The 21985-nt window shown below is 47.3% G+C and overlaps 1 protein-coding gene across 1 annotated transcript in view; it reads right to left on the reverse strand.

Moving 5' to 3' along the window:
• Positions 1–21985, reverse strand: part of CCDC136 (coiled-coil domain containing 136) — a 45852-nt gene that overhangs the window by 19001 nt on the left and 4866 nt on the right. Inside the window, exons 2-3 of the mRNA XM_063134497.1 lie at positions 15968–16204; positions 13809–13883 (exon numbers count right to left, since the gene is read on the reverse strand). Of these exons, the coding sequence (XP_062990567.1) occupies positions 13809–13883; positions 15968–16204 (312 nt within the window). The remainder of the gene's footprint in view (positions 1–13808; positions 13884–15967; positions 16205–21985) is intronic.

Genomic DNA, 21985 nt, shown 5'->3' on the forward strand with positions numbered 1-21985 from the left:
GCTAGTGCAGCTTTAACTGTTGTGCTGAAGAGGGAATTTCACCCGGTGCTGTATGCATACAAATGACACCTACAGACATTCCCTCTTCATCACAACAGTTAAAACTGCAGGAGCCCTGCCCTCTTTTGTATCTGGTATACTGGTATACCTTCTGCAGCTTGAACTGTTGCCATGAAAAGGGAATTTCACCCGGTGCTGCATGCATACAAATGACACCTGCTGAAATTCCCTTTTCTATGCAACCCTTTTCTATACAGGAGCCCTGTCCTCCTTTCCATAGGGTCACCCAATACGAAGCCCAAGGGAAACCACTGGGGAGCCTGGCTGGGCGATCAGAGGGTGATGGGGGACGAGTACTTTTGGGAGGACGTCAGATTGGTGGATTGGGTGGGTGGGGGCACCTTTGGCAGTCGTGCTGGGCTGCAACAGGTTGCCTTGGCCCAGTTGCCCTGGTGGTGGTCCTTGCTGTTGGCTTGGGCCTAGAACTCCCTAGCTATGGAGGAGGAGGAGGGTGACCCTATGAAAAGGAGGACGGGGCTCCTGTATCCTTAACAGTTGCATAGAAAAGGGAATTTCAGCAGATGTCATTTGTATATATGGAGAACCTGGTGAAATTCTCTCTTTATTACAGCAGTTAAAGCTGCAGGGGCTATGCTAGAGTGACCAGATTTAAAAGAGGGCAGGGCACCTGTACATTTAACTGTTGTGATGAAGAGGGAATTTCACCAGGTTCCCCATATATACAAATGACACCTGCTGAAATTCCCTTTTCTATGCAACTGTTAAAGATACAGGAGCCCTGTCCTCCTTTTCATATTGTTAGATCAATGTTCTTTTCACCCAAGGACGAGACCCAAACAGCTGCAGGAGCCATACTAGGGTGACCATATTTAAAAGAGGGCAGGGCACCTGCGGCTTTATTTATTTATTTATTTATTTATTACATTTCTATACCGCCCAATAGCCGAAGCTCTCTGGGCGGTTCACAAAAATTAAAACCATTAAGAACACAATAAAACATCCAACAATTTAAAAACCCAAATACAATATAAAAAGCACAACCAGGATAAAACCACACAGTAGAAATTGATATGGGATTAAAATACGGAATTAAAACAGCAAAGTTTAAATTTAGGTGTTAAAATACTGAGAAAATAAAAAGGTCTTCAGCTGGCGACGAAAACAATACAGTGTAGGCGCCAGGTGGACCTCTTTGGGGAGCTCGTGCCACAGCCGGGGTGCCACAACAGAGAAGGCCCTGCTCCTGGTAGCCACCTGGTGCTGTATGCATACAAATGACATCTACTGACATTCCCTCTTCATCACACCAGTTAAAGCTGCAGGAGCCCTGCCCTCTTTTGTATCTGGCCTCCTAGTATAGCTCCTGCAGCTTGAACTGTTGCGCTGAAGAAGGAATTTCACCAGTTTCTCTTTATATACAAATGACACCTGCTGAAATTCATACAGGAGCCCCGTCATCCTTTTCATATGGTCACCCTCCTCCTGCTCCATAGGTAGGGAGTTCTAGGCTAGGGTGACCATATGAAAAGGAGGACCAGGCTCCTGTATCTTTAACAGTTGCATAGAGAAGGGAATTTCAGCAGGTGTCATTTGTATATAGGGAGAACCTGGGGAAATTCCTTCTTCAGCGCAACAGTTAAAGCTGCAGGAGCCCTGCCCTCTTTTGTATCTGGCCTCCTAGTATAGCTCCTGCAGCTTGAACTGTTGCGCTGAAGAAGGAATTTCACCAGTTTCTCTTTATATACAAATGACACCTGCTGAAATTCATACAGGAGCCCCGTCATCCTTTTCATAGGGTCACCCTCCTCCTGCTCCATAGGTAGGGAGTTCTAGGCTAGGGTGACCATATGAAAAGGAGGACCAGGCTCCTGTATCTTTAACAGTTGCATAGAGAAGGGAATTTCAGCAGGTGTCATTTGTATATAGGGAGAACCTGGGGAAATTCCCTTTTCAATACAACTGTTAAAGATATAGGAGTCCTGTCCTCCTTTCCATAGGGTCACCCTAAGGAGGAGGGAAGAGGAAGAAGAGGGCCACTCAGCTCCACAGCTGGAAGCAGTCTGGGGCTGCCCAGCTGAACTGCCTGGCCAGGCCATGTGGGTGGGTGGAATGGGCCTTCAGCCCAGGCTAGGCCGAAGCCTGCCTCCTTTGCTAGGCCTTAGCATGGCTCTTGAGTGGAGGGCGAAGGCTCACGGTTGGGCCTGCTACATGTGCAGTGTGTCCGTGTGTCCCCGTCCCCTAATTAGAGGCGCTCAGGGCAGCCTGCGAACGCAGAGAGCAAATAGGCACTCTACCCATTGAGCAGCTTGTCCTCCTGCGTCTCACCAGGGGTGGCCACGAATAGCAGAGGTCTGGAGCCAGGAAGGGAGCCCAAAGCGAGGTCCTCTAAAAATGGCCACCTGACCTGACAGGCCCCGCCTGGGGCGGCCACGGCTGCGTCTGTCGCATGCCAGGCCTCTAGGGGGCGGCTTCCTCGGCCCTCTGGGCCTCTCAGGGCAGGCCGAAGCCAGCAGGCAGGCAAGCAACATGGCCGCCCAACGCCACCCCCAGCGCTAGGGTGACCCTATGAAAAGGAGGGCAGGGCTCCTGTGTCTTTAACAGTTGTGAGGAAGAGGGAATTTCAGCAGGTGACATTTGTAGGCAGGCAGCACCTGGTGAAATTCCCTCTTCATCACAGCAGTTAAAGCTGCAGGAGTCCTGCACTCTTGACTAGATACAAAAGAGGGCAGGGCTCCTGTATCTTTAACAGTTGTGATGAAGAGGGAATTTCAGCAGGTGTCATTTGTATATATGGGGAACCTGGTGGAATTTCCTCTTCATCACAACAGTTAAAGCTGCAGGTGCCCTGCGCTCTTTTGTATCTGGTCATTCTAGTATAGCCCCTGCAGCTTTAACTGTTGTGATGAAGAGGGAATTTCAGCAGGTGTCATTTGTATGCACTCAGCACCAGGCAAAATTCCCTCTTCATCACAGCAGTTAAAGCTGCAGGAGCCCTGCCCTCTTGACTAGATACAAAAGAGGGCAGGGTTCCTGTATCTTTAACAGTTGTGATGAAGAGGGAATTTCAGCAGGTGTCATTTGTATATATGGGGAACCTGGTGAAATTCCCTCTTCATCCCAACAGTTAAAGATACAGGAGCCCTGCCCTCTTGACTAGATACAAAAGAGGGCAGGGCTCCTGTATCTTTAACAGTTGTGATGAAGAGGGAATTTCAGCAGGTGTCATTTGTTTATATGGGAAACCTGGTGAAGTTTCCTCTTCATCACAACAGTTAAAGCTGCAGGTGCCCTGCCCTCTTTTGTATCTGGTCATTCTAGTATAGCTCCTGCAGCTTAAACTGTTGTGATGAAGAGGGAATTTCACCAGGTGCGACATGCGTACAAAAGACACCTGCTGAAATTCCCACTTCATCACAACTGTTAAAGATACAGGGGCCCTGTCCACCTTTTCATATGGTCACCCTATAGAGTGCCGTGTCCAGAGGTGATGGGGGCACACAGGCATAGTGGCTGCCCTTGCATGTGCTTCTCACACTTCTTTGGTCCAGATGAAATGTAATGGTTCACTGCTATAGTTCGGATTGGTGGGCACATCTGGAATTGGAGAGCCCTCACAAAATGGCTGCCATGCAGAGCGTGGGGGCGAGCCTGACCACATCAAAAGGAAGACGGGGCTTCTGTATCCTTAACAGTTGCATAGAAAGGGGATTTCAGCAGGTGTCCTTTATATAAATGCAGCACCTGGTGAAATCCCCTCTTCATCACAACGAGTTAAAGCTGCAGGAGCTATACTAGAGTGACCCGATACAATAGAGGGCAGGGCTCCTGCAGCTTCAACCATTGGGATGAAGAGGGAATTTCACCAGGTGTTGCGTGTATAACAATGACAACTGCTGAAATTCCCTTTTCAATATAACTGTTAAAGATAAAGGAGCGCTTTCCTCCTTTCCATATGGTCACCCTAGGCGAGGGGGGGCGCTTAGCCATTCACAAAATGGCTGCCATGGTGAACTGTGGCCGGTCACAAAACACCCATTTCCTAGGAGGCAAACTGGTGAGGCTCAGAAATAAGTAACATGGCTGAGAAGCTGTGTACAAGGCCAAGGTGGGGAGTCTGTGACTATATTATTATTATTATTATTATTATTATTATTATTATTATTATTATTATTATTAATTTAAATAGCACCATCAATGTACATGCTGTGCAGGGCTCCTGCATCTTTAAGAGTTGTAATGAAAAGGGGATTTCACCAGGTGCTGCATGCATACAAAGGACACCTGCTGAAATTCCCTTTTCTATGCAAGTGTTAAAGATACAGGAGCACTGTCCTCCTTTCCATATGGTCACCCTAAGCAACAGTTGCTGTGACAATTGCAGCGAGAAGGCAGAGTCACTGAGGGACGGGGCCGTTGAGGGATTCTTGGAATTAGCAATTTTTGAATTTATTTAAGCATGCTGATACATCACCAAAAGAGCCTTCTCAAGGCAGCCTATGAAATTCATAAACCAGCAATAAGACACAGTTAAAACTACAAACTAATAATTAATTTAAAACCCACACCAAGCAATAGGACTAATAAAACCAACCAAATAAATAAAATAAATAAATAAATACGAACATTAAAACCAACCACACACTAATTCTTCCCATCAAGCAGCCCCAGAAACCCTCAGGGCAAAGCCAACTGAGAATCCCACATGCCCTCTTTGCTTTTAAATCCCTGCATTGCAAGGCTATGACAAAGTAAGTGAACACAACAGGTGGAGCAGCATTCTCGGCAGCGTATAACGCTGGAGGAGGGAAGCTCACACACACAGATCCGTGCTAACGGAATAGGAATGTTTGCAAAAGTGTCTCCATTTTCATCCGTGAAATGTTGGAGGGCACAAATGCTACTGGACCCTGGTGGCAAGGGTGCAGTCCACACAAATGCTGCCCCCCTAATTAAGTGCATGAGAGTGAGAGGAGTTCAGCTCTCTCTAAAGATTTGGGATGTATCGTGTGACATCAATTGCTGACAAGGTTGCACCTGTGTTAGCCAAGATCACACTGTTTCCACTTTCATAGGAACATTGGAAGAAGCCTTTTACCGAGTGACTACCCGGATTGGCAGCAAAGGGCTCATCTACACCAAGCACGATATTGCACTATGAAAGTGGTATGAAAGCAGTATATAAAAGGCAGGAGCCACGCCAAGCAGGATATTGCATTATGAAAGCGGTACGAAAGCGGTATATAAAAGGCAGGAGCCATGCCAAGCACGATATTGCACTATGAAAGTGGTATGGAAGCGGAATGGAAGTGTATATAAAAGGCAGGAGCCACGCCAAGCACGATATTGCACTATGAAAGCAGTATGAAAGCAGTATATAAAAGGCAGGAGCCACGCCAAGCACGATATTGCACTATGAAAGTGGTATGGAAGCGGTATGGAAGTGGTATATAAAAGGCAGGAGCCATGCCAAGCACGATATTGCACTATGAAAGTGGTATGAAAGCGGCATATAAAAGGCAGGAGCCATGCCAAGCACGATATTGCACTATGAAAGTGGTATGGAAGCGGAATGGAAGTGTATATAAAAGGCAGGAGCCACGCCAAGCACGATATTGCACTATGAAAGCGGTATGAAAGCAGTATATAAAAGGCAGGAGCCACGCCAAGCACGATATTGCACTATGGAAGCGGTATGAAAGCGGTATATAAAAGGCAGGAGCCACGCCAAGCAGGATATTGCACTATGAAAGCGGTATGAAAGCGGTATATAAAAGGCAGGAGCCACGCCAAGCAGGATATTGCACTATGAAAGTGGTATGGAAGCGGTATGGAAGTGGTATATAAAAGGCAGGAGCCATGCCAAGCACGATATTGCACTATGAAAGTGGTATGAAAGCAGCATATAAAAGGCAGGAGCCACGCCAAGCAGGATATTGCACTATGAAAGCGGTATGAAAGCGGTATATAAAAGGCAGGAGCCACGCCAAGCACGATATTGCACTATGGAAGTGGTATGAAAGCGGTATATAAAAGGCAGGAGCCACGCCAAGCAGGATATTGCACTATGGAAGCGGTATGAAAGCGGTATATAAAAGGCAGGAGCCACGCCAAGCAGGATATTGCACTTTGAAAGCGGTATGAAAGCGGTATATAAAAGGCAGGAGCCACGCCAAGCAGGATATTGCACTATGGAAGTGGTATGAAAGCAGTATATAAAAGGCAGGAGCCACGCCAAGCACGATATTGCACTATGGAAGCGGTATGAAAGCGGTATATAAAAGGCAGGAGCCACGCCAAGCAGGATATTGCACTATGAAAGCGGTATGAAAGCGGTATATAAAAGGCAGGAGCCACGCCAAGCAGGATATTGCACTATGAAAGTGGTATGGAAGCGGTATGGAAGTGGTATATAAAAGGCAGGAGCCATGCCAAGCACGATATTGCACTATGAAAGTGGTATGAAAGCAGCATATAAAAGGCAGGAGCCACGCCAAGCACGATATTGCACTATGAAAGCGGTATGAAAGCGGTATATAAAAGGCAGGAGCCACGCCAAGCACGATATTGCACTATGGAAGTGGTATGAAAGCGGTATATAAAAGGCAGGAGCCACGCCAAGCAGGATATTGCACTATGGAAGCGGTATGAAAGCGGTATATAAAAGGCAGGAGCCACGCCAAGCAGGATATTGCACTTTGAAAGCGGTATGAAAGCGGTATATAAAAGGCAGGAGCCACGCCAAGCAGGATATTGCACTATGGAAGTGGTATGAAAGCAGTATATAAAAGGCAGGAGCCACGCCAAGCACGATATTGCACTATGGAAGCGGTATGAAAGCGGTATATAAAAGGCAGGAGCCACGCCAAGCAGGATATTGCACTATGAAAGCGGTATGAAAGCGGTATATAAAAGGCAGGAGCCACGCCAAGCAGGATATTGCACTATGGAAGTGGTATGAAAGCAGTATATAAAAGGCAGGAGCCACGCCAAGCACGATATTGCACTTTGAAAGCAGTATGAAAGCGGTATAACATTTATACATTTATACCCCGCCCTATACCAATAAGATCTCAGGTACAGATAAAAGCATATAGTATAAAACAGTAAATATACACAGCTAAAAACAAATTAAACCATTGACAAAGACCATATACCGCTTTCATAGTGTAATATCCTGCTTGGTGTAAATGTGTCTTATGGGCCCCAACAGTTGTCAGTGCACTTCAGTACCACTATAAAGCAGTTGTGCGGCTCCTGCCTTTTATATACCGCTTTCATAGTGCAATATCTTGCTTGGAGTAGATGAGCCCATAGACTTTCCAGGATTTCATCTAAAGGACATTTCCATCCCTAACTAGAAATGCTGCAGATTGAACCTGGGACCTGTGGCACACCAAGCAGGTGCTCTACCAGTGAGCCATTTTATTTATAGAATTGTGAAGTTGGAAGGAACCAAAAGGGTCATCTAGTCTGACCCTCTGCAATGTGGTTATTGCCTGTTTTTATCATTGAATCATAGAATAGCAGAGTTGGAAGGGGCCTACAAGGCCATCGAGTCCAACCCCCTGCTCAATGCAGGAATCCACACTAAAGCATCCCTGACAGGTGGTTGTCCAGCTGCCTCTTGAAGGCCTCTAGTGTGGGAGAACCCACAACCTCCCTAGGGAACTGATTCCACTGTCGTACTGCTCTAACAGTCAGGAAGTTTTTCCTGGTGTCCAGCTGGAATCTGGCTTCCTTTAACTTGAGCCCGTTATTCCGTGTCCTGCACTCTGGGAGGATCGAGAAGAGATCCTGGCCCTCCTCTGTGTGACAACCTTTTAAGTATTTAGGCTTTTTATGGGTTTAAATTTTGTATATTTGCTTTTAATGTTCATGGTTGTGATCTTTGTAAACCACCCAGAGAGCTTTGTCTATGGGGCAGTATATAAAGGTAATAAAATAAATAAATAAATAAATAAATATTTATCTCTGGGTGATCCTTTCTCTAGATCTGTTGCTATTCTCTGTGAGGAAACACCATGCCCTAAATACTAGACCAGAACAATTTTATTTATTTATTTGTTTATTTATTTATTTATTTCATTTTTATACCGCCCAATAGCCAAAGCTCTCTGGGCGGTTCACAAAAATTGGCATTGTGATGGCTTCCCTCACAGCCCAGCCCTCTCTATCCGCCTGAAAACGTACCCCGGTCATGTTCTGTGTTGTGCCCAACAGAGTCAATGCACTGACGTCATCCAAATGCATGACAAATGAAACCTATTACAAGAGCAGCGCCCTAAAGGGCTTGCAATGAATCCAAAGAGACCCTTGTGAGTAATAAACGCAGCTTTCTTTTTGTCTGCCAATAAACCTAGCTATGTCTAATGTAGAAAACCGTGGTGACTTACGCAATAGGTCCAGGTTATGATCCACGCCAGTAAATGGAAACGCCCGTTTATGAAATGGCCCAAGGGTTGACAAATAGTTGGAAACCAGCAAACTATTGGTGGTTGAGGGGAAGAAGTGGGGTGAGGGGAAGGGTTTGTGGCCAGCTTGGGACCCCCAGCCTGAGGACCCCTACCCCTAGAATCATAGAATAACAGAATTGGAAGGGGCCTACAAGGCCATCGAGTCCAACCCCCTGCTCAATGCAGGAATCCACCTTAAAGCATCCCTGACAGATGGTTGTTCAGCTGCCTCTTGAAGCCCTCTAGTGTGGGAGAGCCCACAACCTCCCTAGGTAACTGGTTCCATTGTTGTACTGCTCTAACAGTCAGGAAGTTTTTCCTGATGTCCAGCTGGAATCTGGCTTCCTGTAACTTGAGCCTGTTATTCCGTGTCCTGCACTCTGGGAGGACTGAGAAGAGATCCTGGCCCTCCTCTGTGTGACAACCTTTTAAGTAGTTGAAGACTGCTATCATGTCTCCCCTCAATCTTCTCTTCTCCAGGCTAAACATGCCCAGTTCTTTCAGTCTCTCTTCATAGGGCTTTGTTTCCAGACCCCTGATCATCCTGGCTGCCCTCCTCTGAACCCCCACCAGCTTGTAGACTTTGCCTGTTGGCCTTCACTGATAGGGTGACCATAGAATCATAGAATCATAGAATAGCAGAGTTGGAAGGGGCCTACAAGGCCATCGAGTCCAACCCCCTGCTCAATGCAGGAATCCACCTTAAAGCATACCTGACAGGTGGTTGTCCAGCTGCCTCTTGAAGCCTTCTAGTGTGGGAGAGCCCACAACCTCCCTAGGTAACTGGTTCCATTGTCGTACTGCTCTAACAGTCAGGAAGTTTCTCCTGATGTCCAGCTGGAAAAACGTCCTGACCGTTAGAGCAGTACGAAAGTTAGGAAGTTAGATAACATTATGCTTCCCTCAACTGTCTATTGAATGGGACTTGGCAACACAGTGATTACTCTCCTTGGAATTTAACTGTGAAATCACGATTCATTCAGATGCAACATTACACTAAGTTGGTTCAACCGCTTTGATTACTTCCCTGATTAAATACTGCTGCAGCCCATCACTCCCATGAACACAAGCTCAGGTTCTTTTCCAGTCTCCGGACAATCATAAGGACATAAGGAGAGCCCTGAGGCTGGATCAGACCAAGGGTCCATCTAGTCCAGCACTCTGTTCACACAGAAGCCAAACAGCCGTCGGCCAGGGATGAACAAGGCAGGACACGGTGCAACAGCACCCTCCCACCCATGTTCCCCAGCAACTGGGGCACACAGGCTTACTGCCTCCGATACTGGAGATAACATCCGGTTTCCTTCACCTATAATGACATTATAGAATAGTAAAGTTGGAAGGGGCCTCCCAGCTCCTTCCCTCTGATGACCCTCGCTACTTGTGGGGAAGAGGAAAGAAGCTGGGAGGGGCAGAAACACCACCCACCATCCTCAGGATCGTCTCGGGACCAGGGGGGAAACCACGAAGAAACGGTATTATTTATTTATTTTATTACATTTATATACCACCCCATAGCCAAAGCTCTCTGGGCGGTTTATGGCGATATCCCAGAGAAATGCAGGGATTTTCCCTCCCTGCACCCGGGATCCCCTGTGCGTCATGTGGATCATCCCTGGGATATCACCAGGTCTAGACACTTATTATTTTATTTATTTATTTATTTATTTATTTATTTATTTATTTATTTAATCTATTACATTTTTATACCGCCCAATAGCCGAAGGTCTCTGGGCGGTTCACAATGTTGACATGCCCTTAGTGTAGCCCTCTCTCTGATGTGCAACTTCACTACACGGAGAGATTTTTAAAAAAATAAAATAAGGGTCATCATGAATGAGGTGGTAGAAGAGACGGTACCATTTCAGTATAAAATGGTGGGGGGGCGCTCTTGTTTTAACCCACTCCCACATTTAAAAATCCACTGCAGGTTAAAAAGCAAAATAGCATATCAGGGAGAAAAGTTCTAACCCAGCCTGATTCCTGCTGTGCTAACTTTCTACTTGCTGGGACAGTGGGTGGGTGGGTGTTAAGAGAAGATTGAGGGGAGAAGAGAAGATTGAGGGGAGACATGATAGCACTCTTCAAATACTTAAACGGTTGTCACACAGAGGAGGGCCAGGATCTCTTCTCGATCCTCCCAGAGTGCAGGACATGGAAGCTGAAGACCTTTTTATTCACTCAGTATTTTAACACTTAATTTTAACTTAAATTTAAATTTTACTGTTTTAACTCTGTATTTTAATCTTATATCAACTTTGCTGTGTGGTTTTATCCTGGTTGCGCTTTTTATATTGTATTTCGTAATTGTGTTTTAACCTGTTGGGTGTTTTACTGTGGTTTTAATTTTTGTGAACCGCCCAGAGAGCTTCGGCTATTGGGCGGTATAAAAATGTAATAAATAAATAAATAAATAAATAAAGGGCTCAAGTTAAAGGAAGCCAGATTCCAGCTGGACATCGGGAAAAACTTCCTGGCTGTTAGAGCAGTACGACAATGGAACCAGTTCCCTAGGGAGGTGGTGGGCTCTCCCACACTAGAGGCCTTCAAGAGGCAGCTGGACAACCATCTGTCAGGGATGCCTTAGCGTGGATTCCTGCATTGAGCAGGGGGTTGGACTCGATGGCCTTGTAGGCCCCTTCCAACTCTGCTATTCTATGATTCTATGATTCTATAAATGTGGAGGAACGTGCAAAGCGGAATTCCTCATTTGCAGTCCAACGTGGAAAAGGATTCCACTCTCAGGATTCTAGCACCTCATCCCCATGCATGAAGAACGATTCTGGGAGAATTGCTGCTATTCGATCCCGTCTTCTGTCCAAAGTAAGGGCATTCCCAAAAGACGAGGATCACAGCCTAGAGCTGTGTGTATGAACTGAGAGAGAGGTTGTCCCACCCTATTGTAGGTGTACACAAACCAAAGTTAATTTGATTATCTGCACCTCTCGCATTCTGTGTCGCGCTAGCTCCATCTGGAGCAGATCCGCGCGGCTTGCAGCAGTGTAGGCCCGTGTGATGTTCTGCCCGGAGCTTCATTACGAAGGGTTTGTTCAGGCAGACGGATTTCAGAGGTTGCAATTTGTCTTGCCTTCCCAGCAAGCAACCGCTCATCTTCTTTGTCAACCAGCACAAAAAGGAGTTTAAAATGCTCTCCTGGAAGGAACTGATGAATCCACCCTTTCTAAGCCCTGAACTGTCCTACGTCTGTTTCCTGCCGGCCATCGCTACCAAGATGACTTCCCTGCCCCCCTCGCACCTCCTCGGCTTGCTCAGACCTCGGGCATCATGGCCACATATAGGCGCACCACCTGCTGCCTCCGAGACACGTGGGCGTGCGCCGTACAGTGGGCGCGCTATTTATAGCTGCATTATGCACAGATTAGCACTCCCACGATGAGAAGGAACTGAGCTCCGGTCCTATAAATACATCAAAAGGCAGTGGGAACACCAGCGAGCAAATTGGGGGAAGCTGACGGTGAGAGACAACGGTACAGGAGGGCATTCGCATCCCACCTTTCCCATCTTTTTGAATTTGAAAAGATATTTAAAAAATCCAATTCCTAGCAGAACAAATCGGTGAATATTGATAAATACTGATTTATCGGTGCCGTGCAGGGTTGTGCTCTGTTCCCCCCACCCAATTTTTCCACTCCCCGTTGGTCACGGAAAGGGGAAATTGCTTCCTCGGAAAAAAGACTGCAAATATATATGGCGTGGTGTTATTCTGAGTCAGAACATTGGCCCATCTAGTGCACTGAATGGTGGTGGGTTGCTCCTACACGAGAACTCCCTTAGCACTTCGGAGGGGTTGCTTTGCTTCTCCACAATTGGCTGGATGGGGGCTTAAAATGGAAGGGCCACTGGCCACTACTAGAGGTGCCACCGGCACCAGAAGCTGATTGGTGGGAGATTCAGAACAGATCCAAGGAAGGACTATTTCACACAGCGCATGGAATTTGCTTCCACCGTATGTAGCGATGACCACCAATTTGGATGGCGTTGAAAGGTCAAGTTCCTGGAAGGAAAGGCGATCCATGGCTACTAGTCCTGATGGCTATGTGCTACCTCCAGTATTAGAGGCAGTAAGCCCATATACACCAGTGGCTGGGGAACTTGGGTAAGAGGGTGCTGTTAACGGGCTCAAGTTAAAGGAAGCCAGATTCCAGCTGGACATCAGGAAAAACTTCCTGACTGTTAGAGCAGTACGACAATGGAACCAGTTGCCTAGGGAGGTTGTGGGCTCTCCCACCCTAGAGGCCTTCAAGAGGCAGCTGGACAACCACCTGTCAGGGATGCTGTAGGGTGGATTCCTGCATTGAGCAGGGGGTTGGACTCGATGGCCTTGTAGGCCCCTTCCAACTCTGCTATTCTATATGACAATGGAATCAGTTACCTAGGGAGGTGGTGGGCTCTCCCACACTAGAGGCCTTCAAGAGGCTCTAGTGTGGTTTTTGGTTTCCAAGTTCTACATTTAGGAAATAGAAACCAAATGCACAGTTACAAGATAGGGGATACTTGGCTCAGCAATACTACAAAGGAGAAGGATCTTGGAATTGTTGTAGATCACAAGCTGAATATGAGCCAACAGTGCGATATGGCTGCAATAAAGGCCAATGCTATTTTGGGCTGCATTAATAGAAGTATAGCTTCCAAATCACGTGAGGTACTGGTTCCTCTCTATTCGGCCCTGGTTAGGCCTCATCTAGAGTATTGCGTCCAGTTCTGGGCACCACGATTCAAAAAGGACGCAGACAAGCTGGAGCGTGTTCAGAAGAGGGCAACCAGGATGATCAGGGGTCTGGAAACAAAGCCCTATGAAGAGAGACTGGAAGAACTGGGCATGTTTAGCTTGGAGAAGAGAAGATGGAGGGGAGACACGATAGCACTCTTCAAATACTTGAAAGGTTGTCACACAGAGGAGGGCCAGGATCTCTTCTTGATCCTCCCAGAGTGCAGGACACGGAATCATGGGCTCAAGTGACAGGAAGCCAGATTCCAGCTGGACATCAGGAAAAACTTCCCGACTGTTAGAGCAGTACAACAATAGAATCAGTTGCCTGGTGAGGTTGTGGGCTCTCCCACACTAGAGGCCTTCAAGAGGCAGCTGGACAGCCATCTGTCAGGGATGCTTTAGGGTGGATTCCTGCATTGAGCAGGGGGTTGGACTCGATGGCCTTGTAGGCCCCTTCCAACTCTGCTATTCTATGACTCTTTGACCCTCGGTCTGATCCAGCCTCAGGGCTCTTCTTACATTCTTACGTCCCTGTGGATTTCTCAGCAGCTCAGAGCCCGGACCCAAACACAGTCATGCCCTCCCTCCACCCCAGTACTGACCTTGAAGCCGCTGAATCTCCTTCGTAAAGTTTTCTGCCTGCAGCGCGCTCGCCAGTCGCTCGTCCTCCAGGAAACCTGGAGATATCAGAACGCAGAGACCTCAGAATCGATGGCTGGTTCATCAGGGAGGAATGGCAGCACTGGAGTGGCCAGGTGTCCTACTTTAAAGAGGTCATCCCTCTATTTAAAGAGCGATCAGAGGGCAGTCCTCTATGTGAAGGCGTCCTCTGTTTGAAAGGCTGCCTTGTTCAATTCCAATTTAAAGTTAAATAAACATAGAAGCCGTTGCCCATCCACAGTGATCACCTGGAGAACAGACTGAGCTGACAGGGACACAGCTCACCTGCACACAGGCTGGTCCCACCCACCTTGCCACACCCACTGCCATAATGCAGACGTGTTTTGACAGATATAATAATAAAATAATAATAATAATAATAATAATAATAATAATAATAATAATAATAATTCATTTCTATATTGCCCAATAGCCAAAGCTCTTTGGGCAGTTTACAACAGTTCATTAGATAACAAAATATAGTATAAAATACAGCATAAAAATATAAATATACAAAATTTAAACCAGTTTAAACTACTAAAAACAGTTTCAGTAGAATACTAGAACTGTTTAGCACAGTGGTTCCCAATTGGTGGTCCGTGGACCCCAGGGGGTCCGTGTAACCCACCCAGGGATTCCGTGGCACCATTCACATATTCACCATTCATTTCTGGAGTCCACTGACGACAAATTCCTACCAGAAGTAAAATGTAACATCACTGAGCACCTGTGTGATTTAGCGACTAGCTTGAGAGGTTACTTCCCTGCACCTAATCCTGAAAACTCATGGAGAAGGAATCCTTTTGAACGTGGTGATGTAACACTAACAACTCTCTCTGCGGAAGAGCAAGACACACTTGCTGACGTGACTTGTGATGGTTCACTGAAATCATTTTTCAAAGAATATAGACTGGACCAGTTCTGGGTGAAGGTTTTTCCTGATTATAAGAAGTTAGGTGAAAAAGCTTTGAAACATCTAGTTCCCTTTTGTTCCACATATCTTTGTGAGCAAACACTTTCGACATTTTGTTATATGAAGAACAAGCATAGAAATCGGCTCGATGTTGATCCAGATTTGAGATTAAAAGTAGGAAATATTGAACTGGATGTGGAAGGGATTGTTCGGGACAAAAAGAGGCACGATTTCTCTCATCACGTTTAGGTTTAGTAGCTGCTAGACATGTCATAATTTGTTCAATTGTAAACTAGAAGTTAGTAAAATTAAATTTGTCTTTATGTTCCTAAATAAATCATTGTCATTTTCCCGTGGTAATATCACAAATTTTATAGTCTGTTTTTTAGTATACCTAAAATCCTTTGCTTATGAGGGGCTACCCCTTAGTTTCTCCAAAAAATTGCTTCCCACAGGTAACTACCACAGAGATAACAATTTTTTTCAAAAGTAGGGGGTCCATGGCTTGGCATTTGAAAAACAAGGGGTCCCTAGTACTTAGCTAATTGGGAACCACTGGTTTAGATGGATGCCGTAAGTGCTGCATCTTATGCCATTAAACGCCTGGGAGGAGAGGGCAGACTTAACCTAGCGCTGAAAAGATGACTGTCTTGGCACCAGGCGGGCCTCAGTGGAGACCTCATTCCATCGTTGTGGGGGCCACCATGGAGAAGGCCCTCTCCCTTTTCACCCCCCTCCGAAGAAGCACTTGGAGGGTGGCCCTAGATTTTGATTGTAGTGTCCAGGTATGTTCAGGTCAGGAGAGGTGTTCCATCAGGTATTGCAGTCCTGAGCCGTCTAAGGTTTTACAGGTTAAAACCAGCACCTTGAGTTGGGCTCGGAAACATATAGGCAGCCAACGCAAGTGGGTCAGAATTGGTCTTAAGTGCTCAGTTATTAATCCAGCTGCCACATTTTGCACAAGCTGCAGCTTCTGAACATTCTTGGGCTCCAATTCCCATCATTCCACTGGAGTCTGGTGCTTCTGATACCAGTGGGGCGGTGAAGCCACGCCGGGTTTCAGCGGATTCACCGCCCCACTGACATCGGAGCCACCCAGCTTCCACTGCATCATTGCCAGCAGCCAGCATCAAATCACCATCAGCAGGCAGCGGCTCAGCCTCTCCACCAGAAGCGGCCCGCACTCACCTCGCAACTCCAGCGATTCGTCCTCATACTTGAGGGCCACCTCCTGGGCCTCTTCCACCTTGTCCAGGAGCAGCAGCACCTGGGCCTGCAAGTCTTGGTCCAACTCTTGGTCTGAGAGGTCCAGGTCTTTCTCAGCATCCAAAGAGCCCAGGTTGCCAACCTCGTCTTCCTCCTCCTCCTCCTCCTCTTCGTCTTCTTCCTCCTCGTTCACGTCAACGTCGGGGGAGTCCACCTCACCTGGCAGAAAACGCATCTCGGTCAGCAAAACCCAGCGTGCGAGAGAGAGGCCACGGTCAGGCCAGTGGCTACAGGCTCAGCCGCTGGGCCAGGGGGGTTGCGAGGCACTTGAAAGATTTGAGGGCCAGGCCTGTAGCACAAAACTTTGCAGAAAATGTCAGTGCGTTGATTTGAATCTATGGGCCCGTTCAGATGGCAGGCTAAGCCATGGTGAGGCCGCTAACCCATTTGCAGCAAATGGTTAGCGAGCAGGTTTAGACCATGGCTATGAAGCCACCATGGTCAGGAATGGTTCCACACGACACGCCAAGCCATAACGTTTAGCTCACAACCCTTAACCACCGCGGCTTAGCGTGTCGCGGCTTGAACAGAGTCTATATATGCAAATATAGAAATAATGGCTCGGATGTGTTTAAATTCCACAGTAGCCAAAGGCAGTCAATGCACAGAATAGTTACGGTGACCCTATGGAAAGGAGGACGGGGCTCCTGTATCTTTAACAGTTGTATTGAAAAAGGAATTTCAGCAGGTGTCGTTTGTATAGATGAAGAACCTGCTGAAATTTCCTCTTCATCACACCAGTTAAAGCTGCAGGTGCCCTGCCCTCTTCTAAATCTGGTCACTCTAGCATAGCTCCTGCAGCTTTAACTGTGGTGATGAAGAGGGAATATCACCAGGTTCTCCATATATACAAATGACACCTGCTGAAATTCCCTTTTCTCTGCAACTGTTAAAGATACAGGAGCCCTTTTCATATGGTCACCCTAAGTAATGGACACTCAGGGCTCTGGGAATTAGATCTGTGCCCCTAGGAAAAAGATTTGGGGCTGAAGCCCTAGGGGCCCAGGTCTAACAACGCCCCTGCAGGCAATCCCTGTCAGCCTCAGTCACATGCCTCGTTGCCTCAGTTCATCAACATGTAAATTGGGAACAAGTGGCAGCTGCAGCTGTTCAGAAGGAAAGTAACTTGATCTAACTCAAGGCGGTTCCCTTGCCTTTGGTCTCTGGGGTGTTTGACTTTTGATCCAGTTTGTTCTCACCTCCCTCCTCTGTAGTTATTTTCTTACCCCCACCTAGCGTGATGAAGACTTCTGGAGACCTCGAAACCTTGCACACTTTTGTGGCTTTTTTGGCTGGTTGGTTCTAACAGAAGCTGCATTGCCCAACTAGGGAGTCTGGATTTTTCCTCCTGCTTGTTCGTCTGCATTGTGAGTTTTAATTTGTTTTATTGCTGTTTTTGTTGAGTTGGGTTTTTTTTCCTTGAAATGGAATGTAAGCTCCCTCCACAGAGGCAGAAAGGCAGGGTGCAAACATTTGTCATCATGAAATGAGTACAGCAAAAGAATCTCAGTAGGACTTTCGTGGCTGCCCACTCAATTTCTGTTTTGCGACGGGATAGCTTTGGCCCAGGGCTGCCTGCTCTACCCCATCCCTGGTCTGAAGCCTGCACATTTATAAACATCTTCTTGGGAGGATCTACACAGTGTACTGAAGGCGCTTGCGTGCGCCTCCAGTGCGCCCCAAAAGCGATTGTGTAGATCCTGCCCTGGAAGAGGCGGAGGAAGAGGCGGAGGAGGAGGAGGCTGGGGACTCCGGCCGCGTCCTTGCCGCCGCCGCCGCCCACCTCCCCGCCGGCCTCCTGCTGCTGGCGAAAGAGCCACCCGGGTCGGCTTCCGACCCGGGTGGCTCTTTCACCGGCAGCAGGAGGCCGGCGGGGAGGTGGGCGGCGGCAGCAAGGACATGGCCAGATTCCCCAGCCACCTCCTCCTCCGCCTCTTCCAGGGCAGGATCTACACAATCGCTTTTGGGGCGCACTGGAGGCGCACGCAAGCGCCTTCAGTACGCTGTGTAGATCCTCCCTATTCGCAAACATCTCGGGATTCTCCTCTTCAGGCTTCGTTCCTAGAATCATCTACCTGAAGGAAGATGCCAACAGGTCGTCTAAGCCAGGTGCCTAACAGGAGCAAGGATCATCTACCCATGAAGATTGATGGGTACGTAGTTCAGCCAAAGGTTCATTCCTTGAACACAGAAAAAGTGCTTCTGAACATGTACAGAGTGTGTTTCCATCAATGCTGAGTGAGCTATCATCTTCCCTTTCATACAAAGGGTTCCCAATCGCAGGGTGAACTGGAGCCCTGGAGCCTCTCTTTTAAACTGAAATAAAATGGCCTTTTGCGCAAATACGCAGCCCAGCTGGCATCTGAAATGTGCGGCATGCGGCAGCCACCTGGGGCATCAAATGCCATTTGGTTTGGTTAGCTGCTTCTGATTCAGAGCCAAGGCACACAACTCAAAGTGGAGGAATCACTCAGGAAAGGCAGTGTCTCTTGTACCCTCGGGACACCCCCTCCAGTGAGTGCATAGTTGCTAGTTGATTTTTATTCTTCCTTGCAAGGCTCCTGTGCCTTGAATAACTGCATGGCAGGCAGAACTGCTTCTCCCCCCAAAAGAGAGGGAAATGTACAGAAAATGTACTCTTCAGCTAGAGTATACCTCTTCTGCAATGTTTCAGTAGGTATTTTAAAAAGAAATCGCAAATAGAAAATATCCCCTTACAACAAGGCTACCTGCTACTTTGGGTAAGTATGAAGAGAGAGCTATGGGTAAAGTCTGACGGTTATGTGTTTCCCTGGCTTTCAATGCAAGCAGCTGGCGCCATCTCCTGGCAGATAAACCAAACACCACCACCACCACCGGAGGCTAGATTATAAACCGGGCGAGATTAATGCTGATTCCTTTCACTTTATACCCCAGAACCACAAATGGACCACAGGCCCTGCTGTGATCATCTCGGAGATCCTGAATGTGAAAAGTGTATCTTTCTGGATTCCAGACTTGAGCGCTTTTAAATAAATAAATAAATCTCACCGCTTCAAAGACAACAGATGGAGGTGAAGGCCATCGATGAAGGCTACTAGCCTTGATGGTTGCGTGCTATCTCCAGTATTTGAGGCAGTAAGCCTGTGCACACCAGTTGCTGGGGAACATGGGCGGGAGGGTGCTGTTGCACCATGTCCTGGTTTGTGGGTCCCTGGCCAACAGCTGGTTGGCCTCTCTGTGAACAGAGTGCTGGACTAGATGGATTCAACATGGCATTCAAAGAGGCAGCTGGACAACCATCTGTCAGGTAGGCTTTAGGGTGGATTCCTGCATTGAGCAGGGGGTTGGACTCGATGGCCTTGTAGGCCCCTTCCAACTCTACTATTCTATGATTCTATGTTCTTATATTCTTAAAGGAAACCCAGCCTGTTGGTAAGAAATGCAACCATTCAACAATTCTACAAACTACAAGTTTGTCTACATTTTTTTAAAAAAATCCCACTGCCTTACCAGGGCTTTCTACTTCCATTTTATTTCTGGGATTGTGATTGGCACCATTACACGGGCAGTCACGCGAAACCACGTGGTTTGGAACTGAATACTTCCTTTCTCTGTGTGCTCCGTTCACTTCCATTCACTTTAATGTGGCATCGCCATCTAGTGACCTAATTATAGCACACTGTTTCATAGAATCATAGAATCATAGAATAGCAGAGTTGGAAGGGGCCTACAAGGCCATCGAGTCCAACCCCCTGCTCAATGCAGGAATCCACCCTAAAGCATCCCTGACAGATGGTTGTCCAGCTGCCTCTTGAAGGCCTCTAGTGTGGGAGAGCCCACAACCACCCTAGGTAGCTGATTCCACCGTCGCACTGCTCTAACAGTCAGGAAGTTTTTCCTGATGTCCAGCCGGAATCTGGCTTCCTTTAACTTGAGCCCGTTATTCCGTGTCCTGCACTCTGGGAGGATCGAGAAGAGATCCTGGCCCTCCTCTGTGTGACAACCTTTTAAGTATTTGAAGACTGCTATCATGTCTCCCCTCAATCTTCTCTTCTCCAGGCTAAACATGCCCAGTTCTTTCAGTCTCTCTTCATAGGGCTTTGTTTCTAGACCTCTGATCATCCTGGTTGCCCTCCCCTGAACACGTAATGTAATATCCTCTTCCTGGATATTACATTATCTGTCGTTGTTTTTTAAAGCGCAATTTCTAGGGGATAATGCGGGTGACGTCCTGGATGTTGACAATGTTGTGCCCAACTTCAAGTATAACCTAATGGGATCTGAGCTGGCGGTGACCGAACAAGAAAGAGATCTTGGGATTGTGGTGGAAAAGCTCGATGAAAATGTCCACCCAGGGTGCAGCCGCTGTAAAGGAGACAAACTCCTTGTTAGGCATCATAAGAAAAGGAATTGAGAATAAAACTGCCGGTATCATACTGCCCTTATAGAAATCTATGGTGCCACCACAGTTAGAATACTGTGTACAGTTCTGGTCACCACACCTAAAAAGGGATATTATAGAGCTGGAAAAAGTGCAGAAAAGGGCAACTAAAATGATTCAGGGGCTGGAGCATCTCCCCTGCGAGGGAAGGTTGCATCAGCTGGGCTTGTTTAGCTTGGAAAAAAGGAGGCTGAGGGGAGACATGACAGAGGTGTACAAAATTATGCATAGTATGGAGAATGTGGAGAGGGAGACATTTTTTCTCCCTCTCCCATAACATTAGAACCCAATGGGGGTCATCTCCCATGAAGCTGATGGGTGGGAGATCCAGGACAAATAAAAGGAAGGCCTTCTTCACGCAGCACATAGTTAAATTATGGAACTCACTACCACAAGAGGTAGTGATGGCCACCCATTTGGATGGCTTTAAAAGGGGGCTAGATAAATTCCTGGAGGTGAAGGCTATCCATGGCTACTAGCCCTAAGTATGCTATCTCCAGTATCGAGGCAGTAAGCCTGTGTGCCCCAGTTGCTGGGGAACATGGGTGGGAGGGTGCTGTTGCACCATGTCCTGCTTGTTCATCCCTGGCCGACGGCTGGTTGGCCCCTGTGTGAACAGAGTGCTGGACTAGATGGACCCTGGGTCTGACCCAGCATCAGGGCTCTTCTGATGTTCGAATGGACCTGTGCAGTAAATTGCTCTTTTAACGAAGCCTGTGCAGCTCAGGCCCTGGCAGCAGCAAACGTATACAACCTCCATCCTGTCATTTCTGATGAGTTCAGGCTTCTCTGCACACGCAACTGCGCAACGCTTCCCCCTTCAAGAACACTCCATTTATTGCATGGGAAGTCTGTTCATGCAGGTGCTTTGGGGGCACGACAGCATGTGGCTAACAAGATTGTGAACCGCCCAGAGAGCTTCAGCTATTGGGCGGTATAAAAATGTAATAAATAAATATATAAATAAATAAGATTCTGCCAACCCTTGGGTTCCTTTCCTTCCAGTCTGATGAAGGCATCTGTATAACCCAAGGATCCAAGGAGCTGCTATAATCACATCAGACAATGGCCAGGTGTCCTCTTTTACAGAGGACAGTCCTCTATTTGAAGGTATGCCAGAGGACTGCCCTCCAGTTTGAAGGTGTCCTCCATTTGAAAGGCAGTCTGGCTGGACATCAGGAAAAACTTCCTGACTGTTAGAGCAGTACCACAATGGAACCAGTTACCTAGGGAGGTCGTGGCCTCTCCCACACTAGAGGTCTTCAAGAGGCAGCTGGACAACCATCTGTCAGGGATGCTTTAGGGTGGATTCCTGCATTGAGCAGGGGGTTGGACTCGATGGCCTCATGGGCCCCTTCCAGCTCGACTATTCTATGATTCTATGAATTCCATAATCAGGCGCAGTTATGCATGATTACCTTTTTAACTGGGACTACCAAGGATGGAGCTGGAAACCTTCTTCATACAAAGCTATTCTCTTTTAATACTGAGATCGATCATTGGTCCACGTAGCCTGA

This window comes from Elgaria multicarinata, chromosome 9 (assembly GCF_023053635.1).
Source record: "Elgaria multicarinata webbii isolate HBS135686 ecotype San Diego chromosome 9, rElgMul1.1.pri, whole genome shotgun sequence".
NCBI classification, from domain to species: Eukaryota; Metazoa; Chordata; class Lepidosauria; order Squamata; family Anguidae; genus Elgaria; species Elgaria multicarinata.